Source organism: Lissotriton vulgaris, chromosome 12, assembly GCF_964263255.1.
Source record: "Lissotriton vulgaris chromosome 12, aLisVul1.2, whole genome shotgun sequence".
Classification (NCBI taxonomy): domain Eukaryota; kingdom Metazoa; phylum Chordata; class Amphibia; order Caudata; family Salamandridae; genus Lissotriton; species Lissotriton vulgaris.
Window position 1 is genome coordinate 520,173,486 of NC_141700.1, and position 19,705 is coordinate 520,193,190.

The window sequence follows — 19,705 nt, forward strand, 5'->3', positions numbered from 1 at the left end:
TTAGGTTTATTAGTAGAGTTACTCTATTACATTGGACAGTAAAGCTTTCCAAAACTTTGTTTGCCTACCTTTCGCCAGTACCACTAGATTCATGTAGTCCCCCGTTCATTCACAGCGTGTCCGCTCGAGTGCGAGAGTCCCTCCTCGCCGCATTTATTTAGTTTTACACTTCCGTATTAGGGTCGTTATCGATTGGATGAGTATTCACGTGACTCGAGTCCCATAAGGTGAAAGAGTTCTCGGTCAGCGTGGTAGCCATCTACGAAGGTAGTAAATACATTAATCGACAGTGCACTTTCTGTCTAAAATAAATCTGTGATCTCTTATTTTTACTTAATACTCGGTTCGTGATTTCATCGGTTGATAACTTGGGATAAATTAGTACTTAGTATAAAAATAGGAAACTTTACGTTACAATAGATTGTTGTCTATAGTGACGATAAAATGGGTTTGTAGGTCATGCTACAGCATAACTTGTATGCAAATTTAATAAATCTTAAGTTTGTATGTTTGTTTGTTTATAAAGAGCCCGGTGATTAAAGTATTCGTGCCCCAGCTTTGTAAACAGTATCTCATGATCGTCCAGCTTTATCAACCAAAGCGGCGGCCATTTTGAAGTCCCTATTATTAAAGTTGTAGCACTTGAGAATTGTTAGGTTAATTCTAAGCGCAATTTGTTATAATCTCTTCTATGGATTTTAACTTAAGTTGTACTTTTGGGGTGAAAATGAACGGGGGACTTCAGGAATCTAGTGGTACCGGCGAAAGGTAGGCAAACAAAGTAATAGAGTAACTTTACTAATAAACCTAATACGAGGGAGCTAGTTAAAATATTCACCCGCATTATTGGAGTTGAATTTCAGTACTCCAACCACGCAGTTATAGACAGTATATATAACAATATGGAACTTTTAATTATGAGAGCATGTTTAAACAAGAAAAGACTGATCATGGTGCGAATTTTATATACTGTACTCGCACCACTAACATGGAGCTCAATGACCATATAAAATATAACAATTTAAAATACAGACTCCCATTCATAAATGAAGATTTATTTTGTATTAACAGCAGCACAGTTTATACGTATATTAACTTTAGACTTCTATAAGAGTTCGATCAGCAATAAATGCACTCGGGTGGTTTATACTTCGACCACATGATCGTATTTTTAACATTCTATATATCTCAATGTACATTATAGATCCAATTGAGTCTAATATCGAGTTATTAAAACATTGAAACATATATTCTTACAGCCACCTTGACAGAATTGAAGCCATAATTAGACAAATAATATTTGAAGAACCCACAACGGACGACCCCCGTAGAGCCCATATGCGGGTTGGAATTATCACCGCATTAAACGTAAGTGAATGAGCAATACTATTTACAATCATAAACTTAAATATAGCCCATGATAGCACAAGTTGCTTATATAGTGTTTTACCTGTTATCCTTTGCAGAAAAGAGAGAACAAACCTGGAAATAAGTAATTTACAAAGTTCAAAAACGTTTTATCAAAACTATCCTCGCATGAACCCCCCTTTCTTCTTTTTAATATACACCCCACAGTTTCTATTATCACTTCCAACACCATCACTTATGCACATCTGAGTAGGATAAACTAATGGCACTTGGTCTCTCCATCTCAAAATAGGCTCATAGACCATCTGAGTCTGTCTCAGAGGTACATTCTGTGTTTTATTTATATTAAGTTTTGGGATACCTCCCTTCTTTACCTTATACCTTATACCTGTATCACCACTGCTTGTATTGGTCACTATAATATGCTATTGGATCACGGTGTGAGCAACTCCTGTAACACAAGAAATAATAATATCCTTTATACTCTTCTAAAACCAAGATCTAATACCATTATATATACATATGGCAAAATGTTTTTTCTTTTCAATCTGTACAGCCTTGAAAAAGTTGTGGGTTACATTCCCATCTAACGACGAAACACGTGTCGGCTGTGTGAAAATTTCCAGTGAACAGGAATAAATTTGAAACTGAAGCACAAGGACAAGAACTCATTGGTATTATATTGTGACAATTGGTGGAAACACTGGCATATACAAGCTGTATTATAATTTTACGTGTGCTAAGGAGTGTTGTAGTTTTGAGGCAGTAGCCAAATTTGGGGGGAATAGTGGTTCCCTTCACCTTGTAGCACCGTTTAATAGCTTAGTACCTACTTCACTGTGACACATTCTAAGTGGCGCCATTGAACCTATATCAAACCACTACCAAGTACGTCTGACCTATGTTACAGACATGAACAGCAAGCATTCTATATATATAATAGAAGCCAAGAATTCTTGTTGCATGCTATTTTGTTGTATGCACTACTACATATCATCATGGTTTGTTGGTCAAGCCTATGCTTTTTTCCTCATTTATAATTATCAACTAATAATAATAGTAACCCCCTGCACCTTCACAGATCAGCCGTAGTTACCATGCACATGCATCAGCATTATGCTTCCCCCCTGATCTTGTCTATTATGAACATTATGATAACATTAGGGGTAACCAAACTATAACTATAACTCTAACAGTTTAAACAGTCACCGGCTGAGATATCGGGTGTCTTTAGAAATGAGTTGCTTACTTCCAGTTCTCCAACACTGGAATCTTTCATATATTCACATGCTACAACCATAGCTTGTTGTCAGACTGCGAATCCATGATTCAATTAAATAGCAATAAAATGTTAAATGGCCATAGGCATAAATAACAATGTTTGTTTAGTAACACATCCACCTCTTTGCAAGCAATCTGAACTTCAGCCAATGCGGCAGAAGCACCAGCTCTCCTACACCCACTAGAGGCCAACAAAACTCAGATTTCAAAGCATAAGTGTCAGACGCGTAAATAAGGAATGAACCCCTGACCGTGGAGGAGGAAGGGTTGCATGTGAATGTATGGAAGATTCCAATGTTGGAAAACTGGAGTTATAGGGGAGCAACTATTTTCTTCTCCAACATTTGATCTTTCATATATTCGCATGCTTGAATCAGAATTGCAGGCAGTATACATTAAAATACTCAATAAAAATGGGAAGCAGGCTTACCTTTGCGTAAACAGTTTTCTGATGACTGCTGGTCCTGTTGTTGTGTACTATGTCGGGACAGTAATGATTTGTGGACACTTGCTACTGGTGGAATTTGCTTTCACTCTACCATGGAGTGGACAGTTTGGATTGAAATGATAGAAGGCAATGTAGGCTGAGAGGCAACATGCTCACACTGATTGGACGGGGCAATCTTTTCCCGGCTGTCCAAAAGACACAAAAGGTTGATCTGACGAGTGTATATCCTTTGTTTCTTCAATCTAGAACCTGTGGTGTCTATCAAAGTTCAATTAATGTAATGATCTTTTTGCTGGCATCGATAGGCTTGTAAAGAAAGATCGTAGAATGACTGGTTCGTTCAAATCAGTCAGGAGGAACCTTGGGTATAAATTTGGGATTGGTTCTTAGGATGACTGTCTTTAGTGAACCAGAGGAAACGTTGCTTGATGGTGAATTCTTGGATTTCCCCATCTCTTCTTGCTGATGGTAATGTTAGCATGTTAGCAGAAGCGCGGTCTTCCGTGAGATTAATTGTAGTTGTGCCTTGAGTATTGGTTCAAAGGGGGGGGTTGCATTAATGAGCTCTCAATGAGTGGGAAGGCATCATACAGGTGGGAATGTCCAGAAAAGCCACTTCATATATTGATGTATGATCTGTTGGGAGAACAGAAAAGGTGACGGTAGATCTCTTCTCATAAATCTTGATATCACAGTCAGCTGAACTATGACTAAAAAATATTTGAGTCTACACTTGACCAGATCAAATAAGTATGGGAGTGTTTGATGATTTTGTATTTAAAGTGGATAAAAGACCTTGCTCATGCACCAGACAGGGAAACATTTCCACTTGGCGCTGTTCGTTTTTGTAGTTGATGTTTCTACAGTGTTGCGTTAGAGCCAAATGGCTGAACTCTAAGTGGTAAGTTGCCCTGCTGTCAGTTTCAGTGAACTTGGGGTCATGATGTAGTACCTCTCTGAAATGTCTGGAAAGGACACTGAGGTTCAATTTAAGATAAATGCCAACAACTGTACAGGTTTGCTGTGCCAGTGTTAGCATGGCCACTCCAGAGTTATCAGGGTGCAATATTTCAACTTCGCCTTCTGAAACACCCTGGTGATCAGGGGAATAGAGGAAATGTATAAGCAAAGATTTTGGGCTAATTAATCAAAAGGGCATTACCCATTGATTCTTGATGCCAAAGGATGCTTCCTAAGTGCTAGTATTTCTTGTTGCTCCATCTGGTGAAGAGACCAATCATGGGTTTACCCCATTGTTGGAATAAGAAATCCACTTGTTCCTGGTGTAGTTCCCACTCATGGCAGTCTGAAAGTTGTCAAATGAGTGGCTCTGCTTGATCTTTTTGGTGAACTGCAAGTGTTGGATGCCAATGTTGATCTTGTGAGCATTGGCCCAATCCCTTGGCAATTGAACTGCTGCTGAGAAAGGTTGAGAAGCGTCTCCCTTTGTTTATCTATAGAGAACATACATACTGTGATGTCCATCCTGATTGGAACTGCTTAACATGCTATATTTGGGAAAAATGCTTGAAGGACTAATAGTAATGCTCGGTGCTCCAGCACATTGATGTGAAGCATTCTTTCTGCATCTGGCCAAAGGTATTAGGTTCACAGTGCTTCCAGCTGAGTTCCTAGCCAGTTCGATTTGCTTCCATTGATTTTCCAGTTCTTGTTCAAAAGGTATCATCCAAAGTCTGCAAAAAGGAAAGAGGCATACACTTGATGACATTAGGCCTAACTGAGACTTGTACTGTCTGACCATACCCGTTTGCTCTGTGACAGACTCCTTGGCTTGCAGTTTTACCACTCTCTCCCTAGATGTTAACACATTACCCAGCTGTGTGTCTAGTATTGCACCCAGGAACTGAATTTTCAAATGGGGTACTAAGGATGATTTCTTCTTGTTCAGCATGTGATCTCAGCTTTGAAAGAGACTGCAGCTGGCCGTCATAGAAACCCTTGCAACTTCCTTTGATAGAGCTTTGATGAGCCAGTCATCAAAGTATGCGAATACCTGGTGAACTCTCACTTGAGGTCGGCAATGACTAGAACAAAGCACTTAGTAAACATCAAAAGTGCTGACTTGAGTCCATAAGGAAGAGTCTTGTAATGGTAGAGTTGGGCTTCTACCAAAAGGTGGAGGTATCTCATGTGCTTTCAATGGAAGGATAATGGAAGAATGTGCAATGAAATTGCCTTGAGGAGGGCCTGCACCAGTTTAATTAATCGAAAGGCTTGCTTTTCTACATTACTTTTAGCCCTTCTGACCAGACAAAATACAGAAATAATATAGCTTCTATAGGCTTTTGTGGCTGTTCTATTCTCTAAAGTTACAATGGAAACATTGCTGCTCCAATGATGACATAGTAAGTTTGAATTTTGTGGCCCACTATTACATTAGGTTTTAAGCCGGGATACATCATCTGATGAATCCTGTGGATTAGGTGGGTTATTATCTTTTTTCGAAGTGACATGGTATCTCTGTCATTAATATCTCCATCATCTCCATGTGCAATTTACCCATTTACCTTGTCTATATCGGAAACATAGAATAAGCACTATCTTCTTCATCACCCATGTTCCCAGAAGTTGGTTAGATAAGAGGCTTACAGAATCGTCTGGGAGATTGTTCCCTTTGAGCTGTGAGGGGTGGTGATGGTTGAACAAGAGGAGTAGGTGGTAAGGTGATAGATGTCAGAAGTGGTAGTACAGGTACCATAGACATTGCAGGATAAAAAGGCTGACACACAGGGTCCTCTGGTACTAACCTTTGGAAAGAGAAGATTATTTGTTGTAATGTAGACAAAAACATTTCTAGGATTGTGCACTACTTCTGGCTCTCTACTCTAACTAGAAGATACAAGAGTGTCTAAATTCTGAGGAACGACAAGCACATTCATGGATGGGCTTGTCCTTATCCTTTCCATCTTCAGAATCAGGGAAGTAGCATACATCCAATTGTGTTTTACTGTTTGTGGTCTGTGATACCAAGTAACTGACATCCTCTTCCTGTTCTCTCTCTAGGATCTGGGATGGTAGAGAAGTAGAGACTGTTAATGGTGAAAAAAAAGGTGCCGCAAATACCGTGGTCAATGGTGTCATCATCTAGAGAAATAACATCAATGTTGTCATCAACAGTCTCAATGTCGATTGCCTCATCATCGTCGTCATTGAAGCCACTGGTGTGGACGAGAGCGGTAATGGAGACATACATAGTGCTGTCATCAATGGTTTTGTTATTGTTGACATCGATGGTGGTGTCGTTAATGGGCTAGACATCACCAAGCTCTTTTTTTGAAGTTGCTATCAACAGGGCGTTTTCTTAAGATATTAGAGTCTTAGTAAATGGTTGGGTATCATTGGTATGCCATTTTACAGAGACTGAGAATCTTCTCTTTAAGGTGTCCTTGTGCTAGTTTTAGTATATGAGGAGTTAGCTGGAAGTGCTGTGCCTTATAAATCCAATTGAGGGAACTGCGTATCTTTCCTTTTTTGTGCTGCCTTTGTGGAAGTACTTGGAGAAGGCACTTTTCACAGAATCTTCCCCTAAAAAGGAAGCATCCCTCTTAAAAGGAGGAAAATTCTCATTATCGAACAGGTACAATGCAAACCTGCTATCTCTGTCATTTAGAGTCTTAGAATTTACAAATGTCACAGCATGAAGCCTCACAAACATGATAAAGGTTAGAAATACACTGCAAATGAGGGTTGTTCGTGTTAACCGTCTACTGACCACAAAGAGAACATGACTTGAAGAGAGATTTCTTCTCTTTCAGCGATGGTGAGAGTTGACTGATAGGTAAAGGATCTGCCTGGAGAGAAAAATGTCAAATGTCCTCAAAAACAACTTACAGTTCTGTGAAAGCTGAAGATAAAGCTGGTTCCATTCCAAACTAGACCTGTAAAGTGACAATTTTGAATTCATTGGCAGGCTAGAGCAGAATCCCTCTCACATAATATGGGGGCCTCTACAGGAAGTAGGAGAGCTGGTGATTTCACCTCATTGGCTGAAGTTCGGAAAGGTTCAATTGAGGTGGATGTGCTACTAAACAAACGTTGCTCAGACTTAAGGCCATTTTAACACTCTTTATTGCTTTTTAATTGTACAGGGGATTCCCAGCCTGACAACGGGGAGTGATTCAAGCATGTCAATATATGAAATGTTTAATGTTGGAGAAGTGAAAATTTCCCTTTCTATCTAAACTAATTTTATAGTTAACATTTCCCTCAATCTGGCACTTGAACACAGCTAAAGGTCTCTGCTAGAATGGCATCTAATGGTTTGGGCTATTCCTCAACCATATCTGGCTCTAAAACATATATAGGTATATAGGGGGACATTTATTCACAGTAGCATTGGTAATTGATGTATTTCAGATAGAGCAAAAGAAAGAACATGGTTATGTACTGTAGGAATATATACAAGCCTTGTGTTTTTGCAAGCTTTTAAACCTCCTAAAAAATGTTCAATACTCACAGTGGACACTCAAGTGACCATATTGCAACACCACATTCAAAGACTACTAACTCCAAATAAATCTCATCAGCTACAATAAAATGTCTGGTATGCAGAGTAATCTGCTGTAAGTGGTCAGGTTCAAGAAAAAATTAGGTTTATTCAGGTCCACAGAGTGATGGACGCGTCTATCAAGGACACCAAGCATGTGAGAGTCCCACAATTCAAAACAGGACAAGAAAATGTCAAAACATACACTATTTTTTAACATTTGGCATTAAACAATACAATTGAATATTTCATATGTAGGCATGTGCTTCAGGTAACAGAGAGGTGCACGTGATATGTCATTAAAACAATAAATGTGCACAGTGAAAAAAGACTAACAGAAAACAACAAATCATTGGGTCTGAGCAGACTAAATTCAAGTTCAGGCTGCAAATATGTACAGCTACTGTCCAACTAAGATAGCAGATTTGTCAATGCTTTGACCTCTGATATCAAGGCACATACTGTTACCAACCTACAAAATAATAGGAGGAACCCCATCTAGGCACATAGTCTGAAGAATGAACGGATACAAATTAGCAAAACAAGTTTATGTCTTACCTCTTGTCTGAAGTTATTATCTGTTTGAGGCGTTTTGCAAGGGTTGGGACTTGAGAGATTGCATGCATTTGTGCTTTCTGCTGTCAATGTTTGTGGTAATGACGGGGAAATTAACAATAAAAACGCTACCACTAGACCACAAAATTAGGTTCACAAAACGACAAAAAAACAAGCCACACACTGTGAGACCAGACCTTCTGGCATTGCCAGATTGCTCTATAGGCTAGTCCAAACCTGTTTCCAAGTTGAAAATTCTGAACAGGAAGCATTTTCCATACATGGAAAAAAAAACTCACCTCAGCGAAATGACATTTACCAGGTGTGGTAAATACCCCAGTTGAGTTCTCAACATGTGTTAGTCTGCTCAAAAACGGAAAGAAGTAGAGAGGCAGTTTGTTGTGTCACATTTTAAAGGCAGACCAAAATAGAAGTAGGTGCCAGTTGGTGACGCACACAACGACTGGAACTCACATGCATGGAAGGGCACTTCTTCATAGAGGACAAAAACAGTGACATTGGTATTTATTTTTGGGGTTTTCTGGTATTGGCTGTCGACGTAGGCAATCACCATTATTTAGGAAGACGGGAACACAGGAATGGCAAAACTCGACTTTTGCAAAAAGAACAATTGATGGACAGAATGCTGAACAACGTCATACATTCACCCCAGTACAGAGATCTGGGCCTAAATCCATCGTTTTGTTGCTCCCTAGGCCATTCCAGTTTAGACCCATCCACATGCAAATCCGTCTTAACCCTGTTCCCCAGGGAAACAGTCCAGTCCGAAGTGCCAAGCAAGGTTCTCCCTGGACTGGAAACAAGAATCCTAAGACCAGTTTCGGGGTTTCATCCCTCATCAGCCAGGCTAGCTTGACTCCGGTGGCACGGAGAGCACAGGACCCATGTCTGAGCATACCCGTCCCACTTGGAGTAACAATTGCAAAAAGAACCCCACTTTTTAACCACATATCAGTTCGTTAAGTTCCCTTCCTTTATCCATCTTTATTAACCCTACCCTTTTCTCCCTTTGAATTTTGAAAGCCATAGCTCATTCTTTGGCTGCCCATAAATTATGGTAATGGGCACTATTCCATGATACAACATGCCAGTATCCTCATAATTAACTTGAATAACAAATCGCATTCCTCCACACTAAGCATACAAATGAATGAGGATATGATGTTTACAGGTAGAAAAACTTAGTATACCTCTTCCTTGCACGCAGGACCTTTAGACGCTGCACATCCAACATCGCTTTCTCTTCTTCGGAGAGCGCGTCATACTCCTCTTCATCCATATCTTTTAGGCGCTGCTTCTCCTTCTCAAGCTTTTCCTTCTCCTCCAGGTCTTTAAGAATAACATTTCAGAACAAAGGGAAAGTAAATGATTGCGTATTACATGTCTCCAATCAAGGAAGTCACTAAACAAAAGAGCTTGAGAATACCAACTAGCGATTAACAAGACATTACTTCAAAGAACACAAGCGCGGAGATACCCCTTCGGGGGTCGAATTCCTGCGCTATATAAGCAAAATAAATAAATAAAATAAAGTAAATAAAACCTTCGGTACTCTTAGCTCAGAAGCACCCATTACCAGGTTGATGGAACTGCCACCATGTAGTGGCCAGTTCAGGAATTACCTCTTCAGGTTGTTACATTTCAAAACTTATGGGAGACCAGTACTACTCATGGACATCCCTGCCATCACTTCAGCACAGCTAGTTCTGGGACTTCTGTGTGCCTCCTGGGTTCTAGAGCCCAAAGTAACTTATTTTTCATCAGCCAGTCAGGCTGCCACTCAAGGTAAAACTGTGAATAGAAGGTGAGCACTGGTAGTACAGGAAGGCTACCATGCTTTGGAGATGCTAAATAAGCACTTTTGTTATAGTGTGTAAACAAATGAGTGCATGGTGGCCCAAACGCTTGGCACTACTGGGTCAGATAAAAAACAAACACAATTGTAAACATCAGGTACTCCTCATCTTATGTCCTGCCACAGCCGTGGGTACGGTGACTGGTGGATAGAGGAGTGCCAGCTGGAACTGGGGGTTTTCCTGGAGAGTTTGGCACATTCTGCACCAAACCTCTGTCTTGGCGACATTGGGCTGGGAACCAGCATTCTCTACTCTCTGGTAGCAACAAGATGCAACAAAGTATTCCTACAAACCACTCTAGCCAGCCTTATTCTTGAGTAAATGGAAACCTTGAGCTGGGGGCAGTTAGCCAGGCACAGCTGCATGGCTACTCACTCCCTATACAATGAAAGAGTCCAAGCTACACTGGGCACAATTGTCCTTCTCTCACTGTATCGATTGAGAAGAGGAGATGAAGAGAGCTCACTATCCCAAATGAGTCTATGCTGATGGAGGAAATAGTGGTTAGCCTGCTGCCCTCTTAATGCAGCCATGGCTTTGCCTCAATTTGTTCAATATATTTTATTGATTTCTCAGAATTTGACGAGCAATGATGAGTCATAAACAATTTTCAATACAATAAGTAACTTAATGACATTCTGAAAGGTTTATGAAAATCATGATGTACAGCAATTGCTGTACACAAACCTGCACTGTGGTAAAGGAAATTATGTCTTCAAATTAAGTAAATAGTAAAGTAAAAGTTACTTACCTTCGGTAAAGTGACATCTGGTAAAGACACAGTTTAGTCACAGATTCATTAACTTTTGAATTCCCCCTAGGCGACAGTCAGGATCGGGACATTTTTTCAGCAGTACCTCTACGAGCCAGGGGACAGCGTTATGCGGTTCCGCGATAACGTCGACTCCTTTCACAACGTCAGTGGAGCCATATAAGTCCTCTTCGGCGCGCGGACATGAGTTTCTACTGTGAAACCTTCTGCGCCAGAACACGGGGCCACCATAGAAACTTGTTGTTGAAACAGTGTGCCAAAAAAGATAAAAAATCTTTGAAACATTAATAAAGAAGAAAAAACAAGTTACTTACCTGTACACTGAGGTTCTCCAGTATTGATATCTTTTATAGATTCACATTTTTTAATCTTCCCAGTCGTCATGGTGGGAGTCCCACGGTAATAGTAAAATAGCAGTATTAAAACCCTAACATTCAAATGCCTATAAGAATTCACTAGCTTTTAGCAACCTATTACCATTGTTATAAAACATCCAAACTCTAGCCAATCAGAGCGTACATCACAGAGTCCCCTTCCCCTGCAGGGCCACCATACTTCAGATTTCGAGCACGAATACCACAGGCTAATAAAAGAGGTATGGAAGGAGAACCTGAAAAGGGGAGGGAGGGTCGCATGTGAATCTATAAAATCTATCAATACTGGAGAACCACAGTGTACAGGTAAACTTGTTTTTCCTCCAGTATCGTATATTTTATAGATTCACATGCTTGAAACAGAATAGCAAGCAGTACTAAAGGGTCAGAGGTGGCGGGTAAGGTGAACTCCCACCATGCGACCCAGAAACCAAAACAAATATGATAATCATAAAGAGCATATAACATGAACTTATAACAATGCATACATATGCCAGAACATAAAATAGAAAACATATTTGAAAACATATTATTACTTATCATAACAACAGTTCACTTATTTTGTAGAAAAGACACTTAGGAGATGATACCTTATGTGAATAGACATCGCAGAGCAGCTTGACCAACTGCTACATCCACCTTCTGCCAGGCATCCAGGCAGAAACGTTTAGTGAAGGTATGGACGTTCGTTCATATTGCCGCCCTGCAGATATTAGGAAAAGACAGTCCTGCAAATGGGGCAGAGGAGGCTGCCACCTTGTGTGTTGAGTGCGCTGTAACCTTGGAAACCAGAGGGTGGCCAACCATCTCATGACAAAATAGAATAGCCGATGGGACACAGTGAGTAATAGACGACCACGTCAAAGCCTGACCCTTCCTAGGGGCAGAGAAGGCAATGAGTAACTGAGTAGATTTTCGGAAAGGCGGAGTCCTTTGCAAGTAGAATTTTAAACATTGTTTAATGTCCAAAGAATGGAACTCCCTCTCAGCTGGCGAAAAAGGAGCTGAAAATAAGGAGGGCAAACCACTGGCTCATTTAGATGAAATGCAGAAAGTACCTTGGGAATAAAAGATGGATTGGTACAAAGAATTACTTTACCTGGAAAGAACTGCAGATAGGGTTCCATTGTTGTGAAGGCTTGAATTTCACTAATGCGTCTAGCTGATGTGATGGCCAACAGGAAAGCCACCTTCCCAGAGAGGTACTTTAAGTCACACTTGGGAATAGGCTCAAACAATAATGTCATAAGCTGTGACAGGACAGTATTTAATTGACATAGCACTGGAGGAGATCTTACTGAAGGATATGGCCTGAAAAGTCCTCTCAGTCTGTTAGACCAGAAGGACAAACAACCAGAACGCCGTCTGTAGCTGGATATTACCTCTAAGTGCACTTTGATGGCCGCATGTGCCAGACCAGCTTTGGCGGGAGAGAAGAGACAGGGCAAAATGTCCTTAGGCGGTAATGAGAGAGGATCCCAAGAGTTACACCATGTACAGAATCTTTGGCCAAGTAGCATTTGATCGTAGAAGGAGCTCAGGCTTTCTGTAGTATTGCCTGAGAGTCATCAAAAATCGCGAATTGTCTGAATTCTGTGTGATGAGGAGGCAAGCTGCCAAGAATAGTGTGCAGATTTGAGGATGAACCACTTGGCTCTTGTTCATGAAGAGGAGATTTCCTTTGGCTGGAACAGAATTGGAGAAAACCTTCATAGGCGATACAGCTCTGTCAACCAGTACTGTCGAGCCCACGCATGGGCAATTAGAATGACACGGCAAGGCTCTTGTTTAATCTTTTGCGGAACCTTTGGAATGAGAGGAAATGGAGTGAATGTGTAGGCAAATGTTAAACTCCCAAGAGAAGTGGAAAGCCCCCTTAAGTCAATCAATCAAACAATACAAGATCACCCGGAGGGATCACGTCAACCAGACGGGAGGAGGCATCGCCATCATACACAAGAACACCATCCGCATCTCGACTAACTCCGACGAAACCTTCACCGCCGCCGAACACCTTCACTTCCAGATACACATCGACCCCAAGACCACCCTCCGAGGCACCCTCATCTACAAACCACCAGGACCACGCACACAATTCAGCGAAGACATCGCAGACTTCATCAGCCCACACGCCCTGCCCTCCGCCGACTACATCCTCCTAGGGGACCTCAACTTCCACCTGGAAAACAACAACAACAGAAACACCACCACCCTGCTGGACAACCTCGCCAACCTCGGACTCAAACAACTGGTGAACACTCCCACCTACTACGCCGGCCACACGCTTGACCCCGTCTTCTCATCCAGCAAGCACATCTCCTTCAGCCACGCCACCGGACTCCACTGGACCGACCACAGCTGCATCCACTTCAGCTTCAGGAAAACGGCGACCCACCACCACCCGCAACAGGTTCCCCGCCGAAGCTGGAGCAAGATCACCGCCGAGCAGCTCTCCGCCTCCCTCAGCCAGAACACACCCACCTACACAGCGGACCCAAACGAAGCAGCCAGCAACCTCTCCAAGTGGCTGACCGCCTGCGCTGACAATCTCGCGCCACTAAAGAACCCTCCCAGCAGAACCGGCAGCAAGAAAACCCCCTGGTTCACCAACAAACTCAAGGAATCCAAGAAGAACTGCCGCACCCACGAGAAAGCCTAGCGGCTCCACCAGACCACAGCCAACAGGACCGCCCTCAAACACGCCACCCGCAAACACCACCAGCTGATCCGCACCACCAAGAAGGCGGCACTCAAAGAAGAACTGGACAACAACGCCCACGACAGCAAGGATTTCTTCTGCATCGTCAAAGAGTTCTCCAACCCCAGCACTGGAAACAACAACATCACTCCCTCGCAGGACCTCTGTGACTCACTCGCCCCATTCTTCCACAGCAAGATCGCAGACATACACAACAGCTTCGACGCACAGACCACGCACCCTACCGCCGAACCAACGCCCGCCACCTCCACCCTCTGCAACTGGACCCCGATCAACACCGAAGACACCACCCGCACGATGTTATGTTATGTTATTTATTTGTTAAGCGCAAACAGCTGCCCCAGCAACGGAACGTCCCGGCGCTGACCTAACCAATACCAGAGGGGAGGGGGGAACCAGCAGAGGGATTAGATGACAGAGAAGAGATGGGTCTTAAGTGCTTTCCGGAAAGCGATCAGATTGGTTTGGGCACGGATGTGCGGAGGCAGTGAGTTCCATAGCTTAGCTCCTAGGACTTTGAAGGAACGTCCACCCTGTCTACAGAGCTTAGTTCGGGGTACCATCACGAGGTGTTGTCCCAGAGAACGCAAGTTGCGCTGGGGCGTGTATGGTGTCAAAAGTGGGCGCAGGAGTTCAGGGCAATCGGATTTGAGAATCTTAAAAGCCGTGGTCAGGGTTTTAAATTGGATCCGAGATTCCACAGGCAGCCAGTGCAAATTGCGAATGGTGGTTCTGGCAGAGCACCTGCGTGGGAGACCAACCACTGCTCTGGCGGCCGAGTTCTGGATACGTTGCAGTCTTGCAAGTTCAGCTTTGTTTGCCCCTAAGAGCAAGACATTGGCATAATCTAGCCGGGCAAGAATCATGGCTTGCATAATGAGTTGACGGGTTTTGGAGTCAAAGAATCCAAGTATGGGGTTGAGGCTCCTCATGAGACCCACACACGTGGCTGCCACTTTCTTTGTGTGGGACTGAAAGTTGAGTGAGGGGTCGAGCCAGACTCCTAGGTTTTTGACGACTTCTTTTGGCACGGGAGTGGGGCCAAGCACAGAGGGCCACCAATGATGGTTCCAAAGGGTGGGGTTTTTTCCCAGGAGGAGGACCTCCGTTTTCCCGGCGTTTAGCTGCAGGCAGTTGAGTGTCATCCACTGTGCGACTGCTGCGAGGCCATCTCTGAATTTGGTTGCCGAAGGTGAGGGACCTTCAGAGAGTGTGATGACCAGCTGTGTGTCGTCAGCGTACGACACCAGCGTAAGGTCCCACTCTTTTGCTACCACTGCGAGAGGCTGAACGTATAGGTTGAATAAGGATGGGCTAAGCGCCGACCCCTGGGGGACTCCTTGCCCGATGGAGTGGGGTTGAGAGATGTAGGGGGGGGGCTGAGACTTGAAAGGATCTGTCCTTTAAGAAGGACTGGAACCATTCAAGGGCTAATTCGCCAATCCCAATGGCCTCAAGTCGTTTCAGCAGGATGTTGTGTGAGACCGTGTCAAAGGCCGCGCTGAGATCCAACAGGATCAACGCGGCACTTTGACCGGCGTCTAGGATTCCTCGAAGGTGCTCCGTGGTGGTTAGCAGAGCCGACTCAGTGCTGTGACCTGGTCTGAAGCCGTTTTGGGAAGGGTCCAGGACATGGTTTTGCTGCATGTGATGGGATAGTATTTTGTTGACGTGAGCTTCAGCCAGTTTTGACGTCCAGGGGAGCAGGGAAATAGGTCGGAAATTTTCAGGTTTATTGGGGTCCAATGCGGGTTTTTTAATGATGGGTGAAACCCAAGCAGATTTCCAACAACGCCATCCACTCCGGATCACCAACCGACCCCTGCCCACACCACGTCTTCAACAAAGCCGAAGCCATCATCGCACCCCAGCTCCGAGACATCATCAACTCCTCCTTCCACACCGCCACCTTCCCGGAGAGCTGGAAGCATGCCGGGCTCACCGCCCTCCTGAAGAAACCAACGGCGGACCCCACCGACCTCAAGAACTACCACCACATCTCGCTCCTTCCTTTTCCGGCCAAAGTCATCGAGAAGACCGTCAACAGAAAATGGTCGCCTTCCTCGAGACGAATGGATCCCTCGACCCCTCACAGTCCGGGTTTCGGGCCAACCACAGCACCGAGACCGCCCTAATCGCAGCCACCGACTACATCAGAACCCAGATCGACAACGGGGAAACAGCGGCCCTCATCCTCTTTGACCTCTCTGCGGCGTTCGACACTGTCTGCCACCGCACCCTAGTGAAGCGCCTCAGAAACATCGGAATCCGAGAGAAAGCACTGGAATGAATCATCTCGTTCCTCGCCGGAAGAACCCAGAGGGTCCGCCTCCCCCCGTTCAGATCCGAGGCCACCGAAGTCATCTGCGGCGTTCCTCAAGGATCTTCACTCAGTCCAAGCCTCTTAAACGTCTACATGAGCCCCCTCGCAGCCATCGCACGACAACACAACCTCAACATCATCTCCTACGCCGACGACACCCAGCTGATCCTCTCCCTCACCAACAACCCCACCACCGCCAAGGCCAACCTACACGAAGGGATGAAAAACGTCGCCGACTGGATGAGGAGCAGCCGCCTTAAACTGAACTCAGACAAGACGGATGTCCTCATCCTGGGATCATCACCCTCCGCCTGGGACGAGTCCTGGCGGCCCCCGGCCCTGGGCACCGCTCCCAAACCAACGGATCACGCACGCAGCCTGGGCTTCATCCAGGACTCCTCCCTGTCGATGACCAGACAATTCAACGCCGTCTCATCCTCGTGCTTCAACACCCTGCGCATGCTCCGCAAGATCTTCAGATGGATCCCGACCGAAACCAGGAAGACCGTCACCCAGGCACTCGTCACCAGCCGACTGGACTACGGGAACACCCTCTACGCCGGAACCACAGCCAAACTTCAAAAAAGACTCCAGCGCATCCAGAACGCCTCCGCACGACACATCCTGAACATCCCCCGACACAGCCACATCACCGGACACCTGAGAGACCTGCACTGGCTCCCCGTCAGCAAGAGAATCACGTTCAGACTCCTGACCCACGCACACAAGGCTCTCCACGACCTGGGCCCCAAGTACCTCAACGACCGCATGACCTTCTACACGCCCGCCCGCCAGCTTCGATCAACCAGCCACGTCCTCGCCACCATACCGCGCATCCGCAGAGCCACCGCTGGAGGAAGATCCTTCTCCTACCTGGCGGTCAAGACCTGGAACTCCCTCCCCACCCACCTTTGGCGAACCCAGGATCATCTCTCCTTCAGGAAGCAGCTCAAGACCTGGCTGTACGAGCAGTAACTCACCCCCCCCCCACCCCCCACAGCGCATTGAGACCCTCCTGGGTGAGTAGCGTGCTCTATAAATGCATTGATTGATTGATTGATTGATTTAAGGCATTTCCTAGAGAGCATGGCTGAGGAAATCTGCAGGCGTAGAATCTGCATTTTTTGTTGAGCGACGTAGAGAACAGATCTAGGGTTGGAAATCCCCAGCCGCAAAAAACCCTTTGCAACTGTTAGTTGTTTTGCACCCACTCGATACACTGCTTCGTGTCCCTGCTGAAGGAATCGGCCCAATCGACCTGTATCGATATTCCGTGGACTATTAGCCATTCCCAGCCCTGCTGAGCCAGTAATGAGAGGGCCCGAGATCTTGTCCCGCCTTGCTTCAGCAGATAGAACATGGTGGTGGTGTTGTTCATGCAAATCAGGATTGATTACTTCCTGATTCTCTGTAGGAAATCTTGGAGGCCCAGAAAAAACGCTTTCAGTTCCAAGAGGTTTATGTGACACTGTGCTTCCTGAGCCGACCATTTTCTGTGGATCTTCAGTTCCTGCATGTGGGCACCCCACCCATCCATGGAAGCGTCCAACGTCATAACTAACTTTGGCTTTGTCATGAGGAAAGAGACGTTGAGAGAGATTGTCAACCAGGACATTGCTGAAACCATCACCGGTGTGAATGAAATGATGTCCTCAAATGAGCCTTGAGATTGAATCCATTTAGCGTTGAACTCCTCCTGGAGAGGTCTCATCCTTAAGCGACAGTTCAGAATCAGCGGGATACAGGATGACATCATCCCTAACACTGACTTGTATGTCCTTACTGAAATGTATTTTTTTTTTGCAGACAGACACCGCACTATCTAGGATTTTTTGTTTTGTGGGAAATGCTTTTGAGAGCGTAGTGTCCAGAGTTGCTCCTAGAAACACTATCGACCTGGAGGGAGCCAGAGATTACTTTTCATTGTTGATTCTGAGCCCCAGGGAGCGAAAGAGACGAACACAGGCGTCTGTCGATCTTTTGGAAGCCTGGAGCAAAGGGGCCTTGACCAACCAGTCGTTCAGATAAGGGAATACCTGGTGACAGGCTTGCAGCAGAAAAGCCATCACTGGAGCCAAGCACTTGGTGAAGACTCTTGGAGCCGACTTTAACCTGAAGGGCCATACTCTGAATTGATAATGGAACCCTGCAAACTCAAACCAGAGAAAACAACAATGGTTTGGGTAAATGGGAACATGAACATTCACATCCAGAAGATCCAGAGAAGACATATAGTCCCCCACATCCATGAGAAGCAGAATTTGCTGGAGCAACAACATTCTGAAGGACTGAGATTTGATGAATTTGTTCAATGACCTGAGATCTATTATCTGCCTACATTTTCCCATCTTTTTCTTTATCAAGAAGAAGTGATCGGGTGGCATCTCTTCGATTGCCTGCTTGGCTAAGAGCAATTGGATCTCCCTCTTGAGGATTTGGAAATGACGATGGGAAGTTCTATGCGGAGGCGAATTCGGGGGCTGTTGAACAAATTCCAGGGTGTGATTGTGGCAAAATAAGTCTAACACTCATTTGTCGGAAGATATAAGCTTCCATTGACTGAACAATTTGGAGCAAGAGGGGACAAATTAAAGTGGGACTACACTAGTAGGGGCCTGTGGATCCTCAATGTCTTTTATTAGAGTAGTAAGACCTTACTCCTGATGGTGGGCGTCAACGTGCTGCTGCTCTAGAGTAGGTAGGTTTTGAGGTTTGCGAAAAGCGCTCCGAAGAGTACTGGGTACGAAATCCCTGTTGATTATACGTCTGGAAAGGGTGTGGAAGCTAGGGGCGAGAGAGATAGTGACCTCTGCCCCGGAAGGAAGCAAACTTTTTTTGCTGCAGACTAGTTAAAGACTTAGCCATCTCAGTATCTGATTTGATTGACTGCAGCGCTTCATACACATGTTTCCCAAAGAGAAATTCGCTGTTGAACGGCATATTAAATACCTTAGCTTGAACCTCCAGACGGAACGCTGTAGCTTTAGCCACCCTTGCTGTCTTAATACCTCTGCTCCTGCCATTTGTCTGAAGGCCGTTGAAGAAATGTCCAGAGCCACATCAATCATTTCGGAAGAGGCTCTCTCCTTCCAACAGCACCTCCTTTGCCTCTTTCTTCTTATCCTCAAGAAGAAATCCAGCAAGGCTGAGATGTCGAACCGAATCTGGCTGTCATACCTTCCGAGGATAGCTATGGGATTGGAGGCTTTGATGGCAGTGGCCACCAAACCTTTTGCAGGTGTTCACCAATCAGCGCCCTTCCTTGTCAAGTGGAGCTGCACACCGAGAGGAAGGGTTCTTCAACCTCCATTGCACCGCCTGCATAATGACTGAATCAGGTCGGGGTGTCCAATCAGGCACACGCGCAAGTCCTCTTTTGTCCAACTTCGGTACCACTGCAGGAATGGAAGCTAGCCTCTTCCTCAATTTCATGCCTTCTTGCCATATAAAATGTCTACAATTGGAATGGATCGAAAGGAAC

The 19,705-nt window shown here is 44.7% G+C and overlaps 1 protein-coding gene across 1 annotated transcript in view; it reads right to left on the bottom strand.

Moving 5' to 3' along the window:
• Positions 1–19,705, bottom strand: part of HYDIN (HYDIN axonemal central pair apparatus protein) — a 2,950,008-nt gene that overhangs the window by 1,450,253 nt on the left and 1,480,050 nt on the right. The window contains exon 44 of the mRNA XM_086945295.1: positions 9,371–9,509. Coding sequence (XP_086801421.1) covers positions 9,371–9,509 — 139 coding nt within the window. The remainder of the gene's footprint in view (positions 1–9,370; positions 9,510–19,705) is intronic.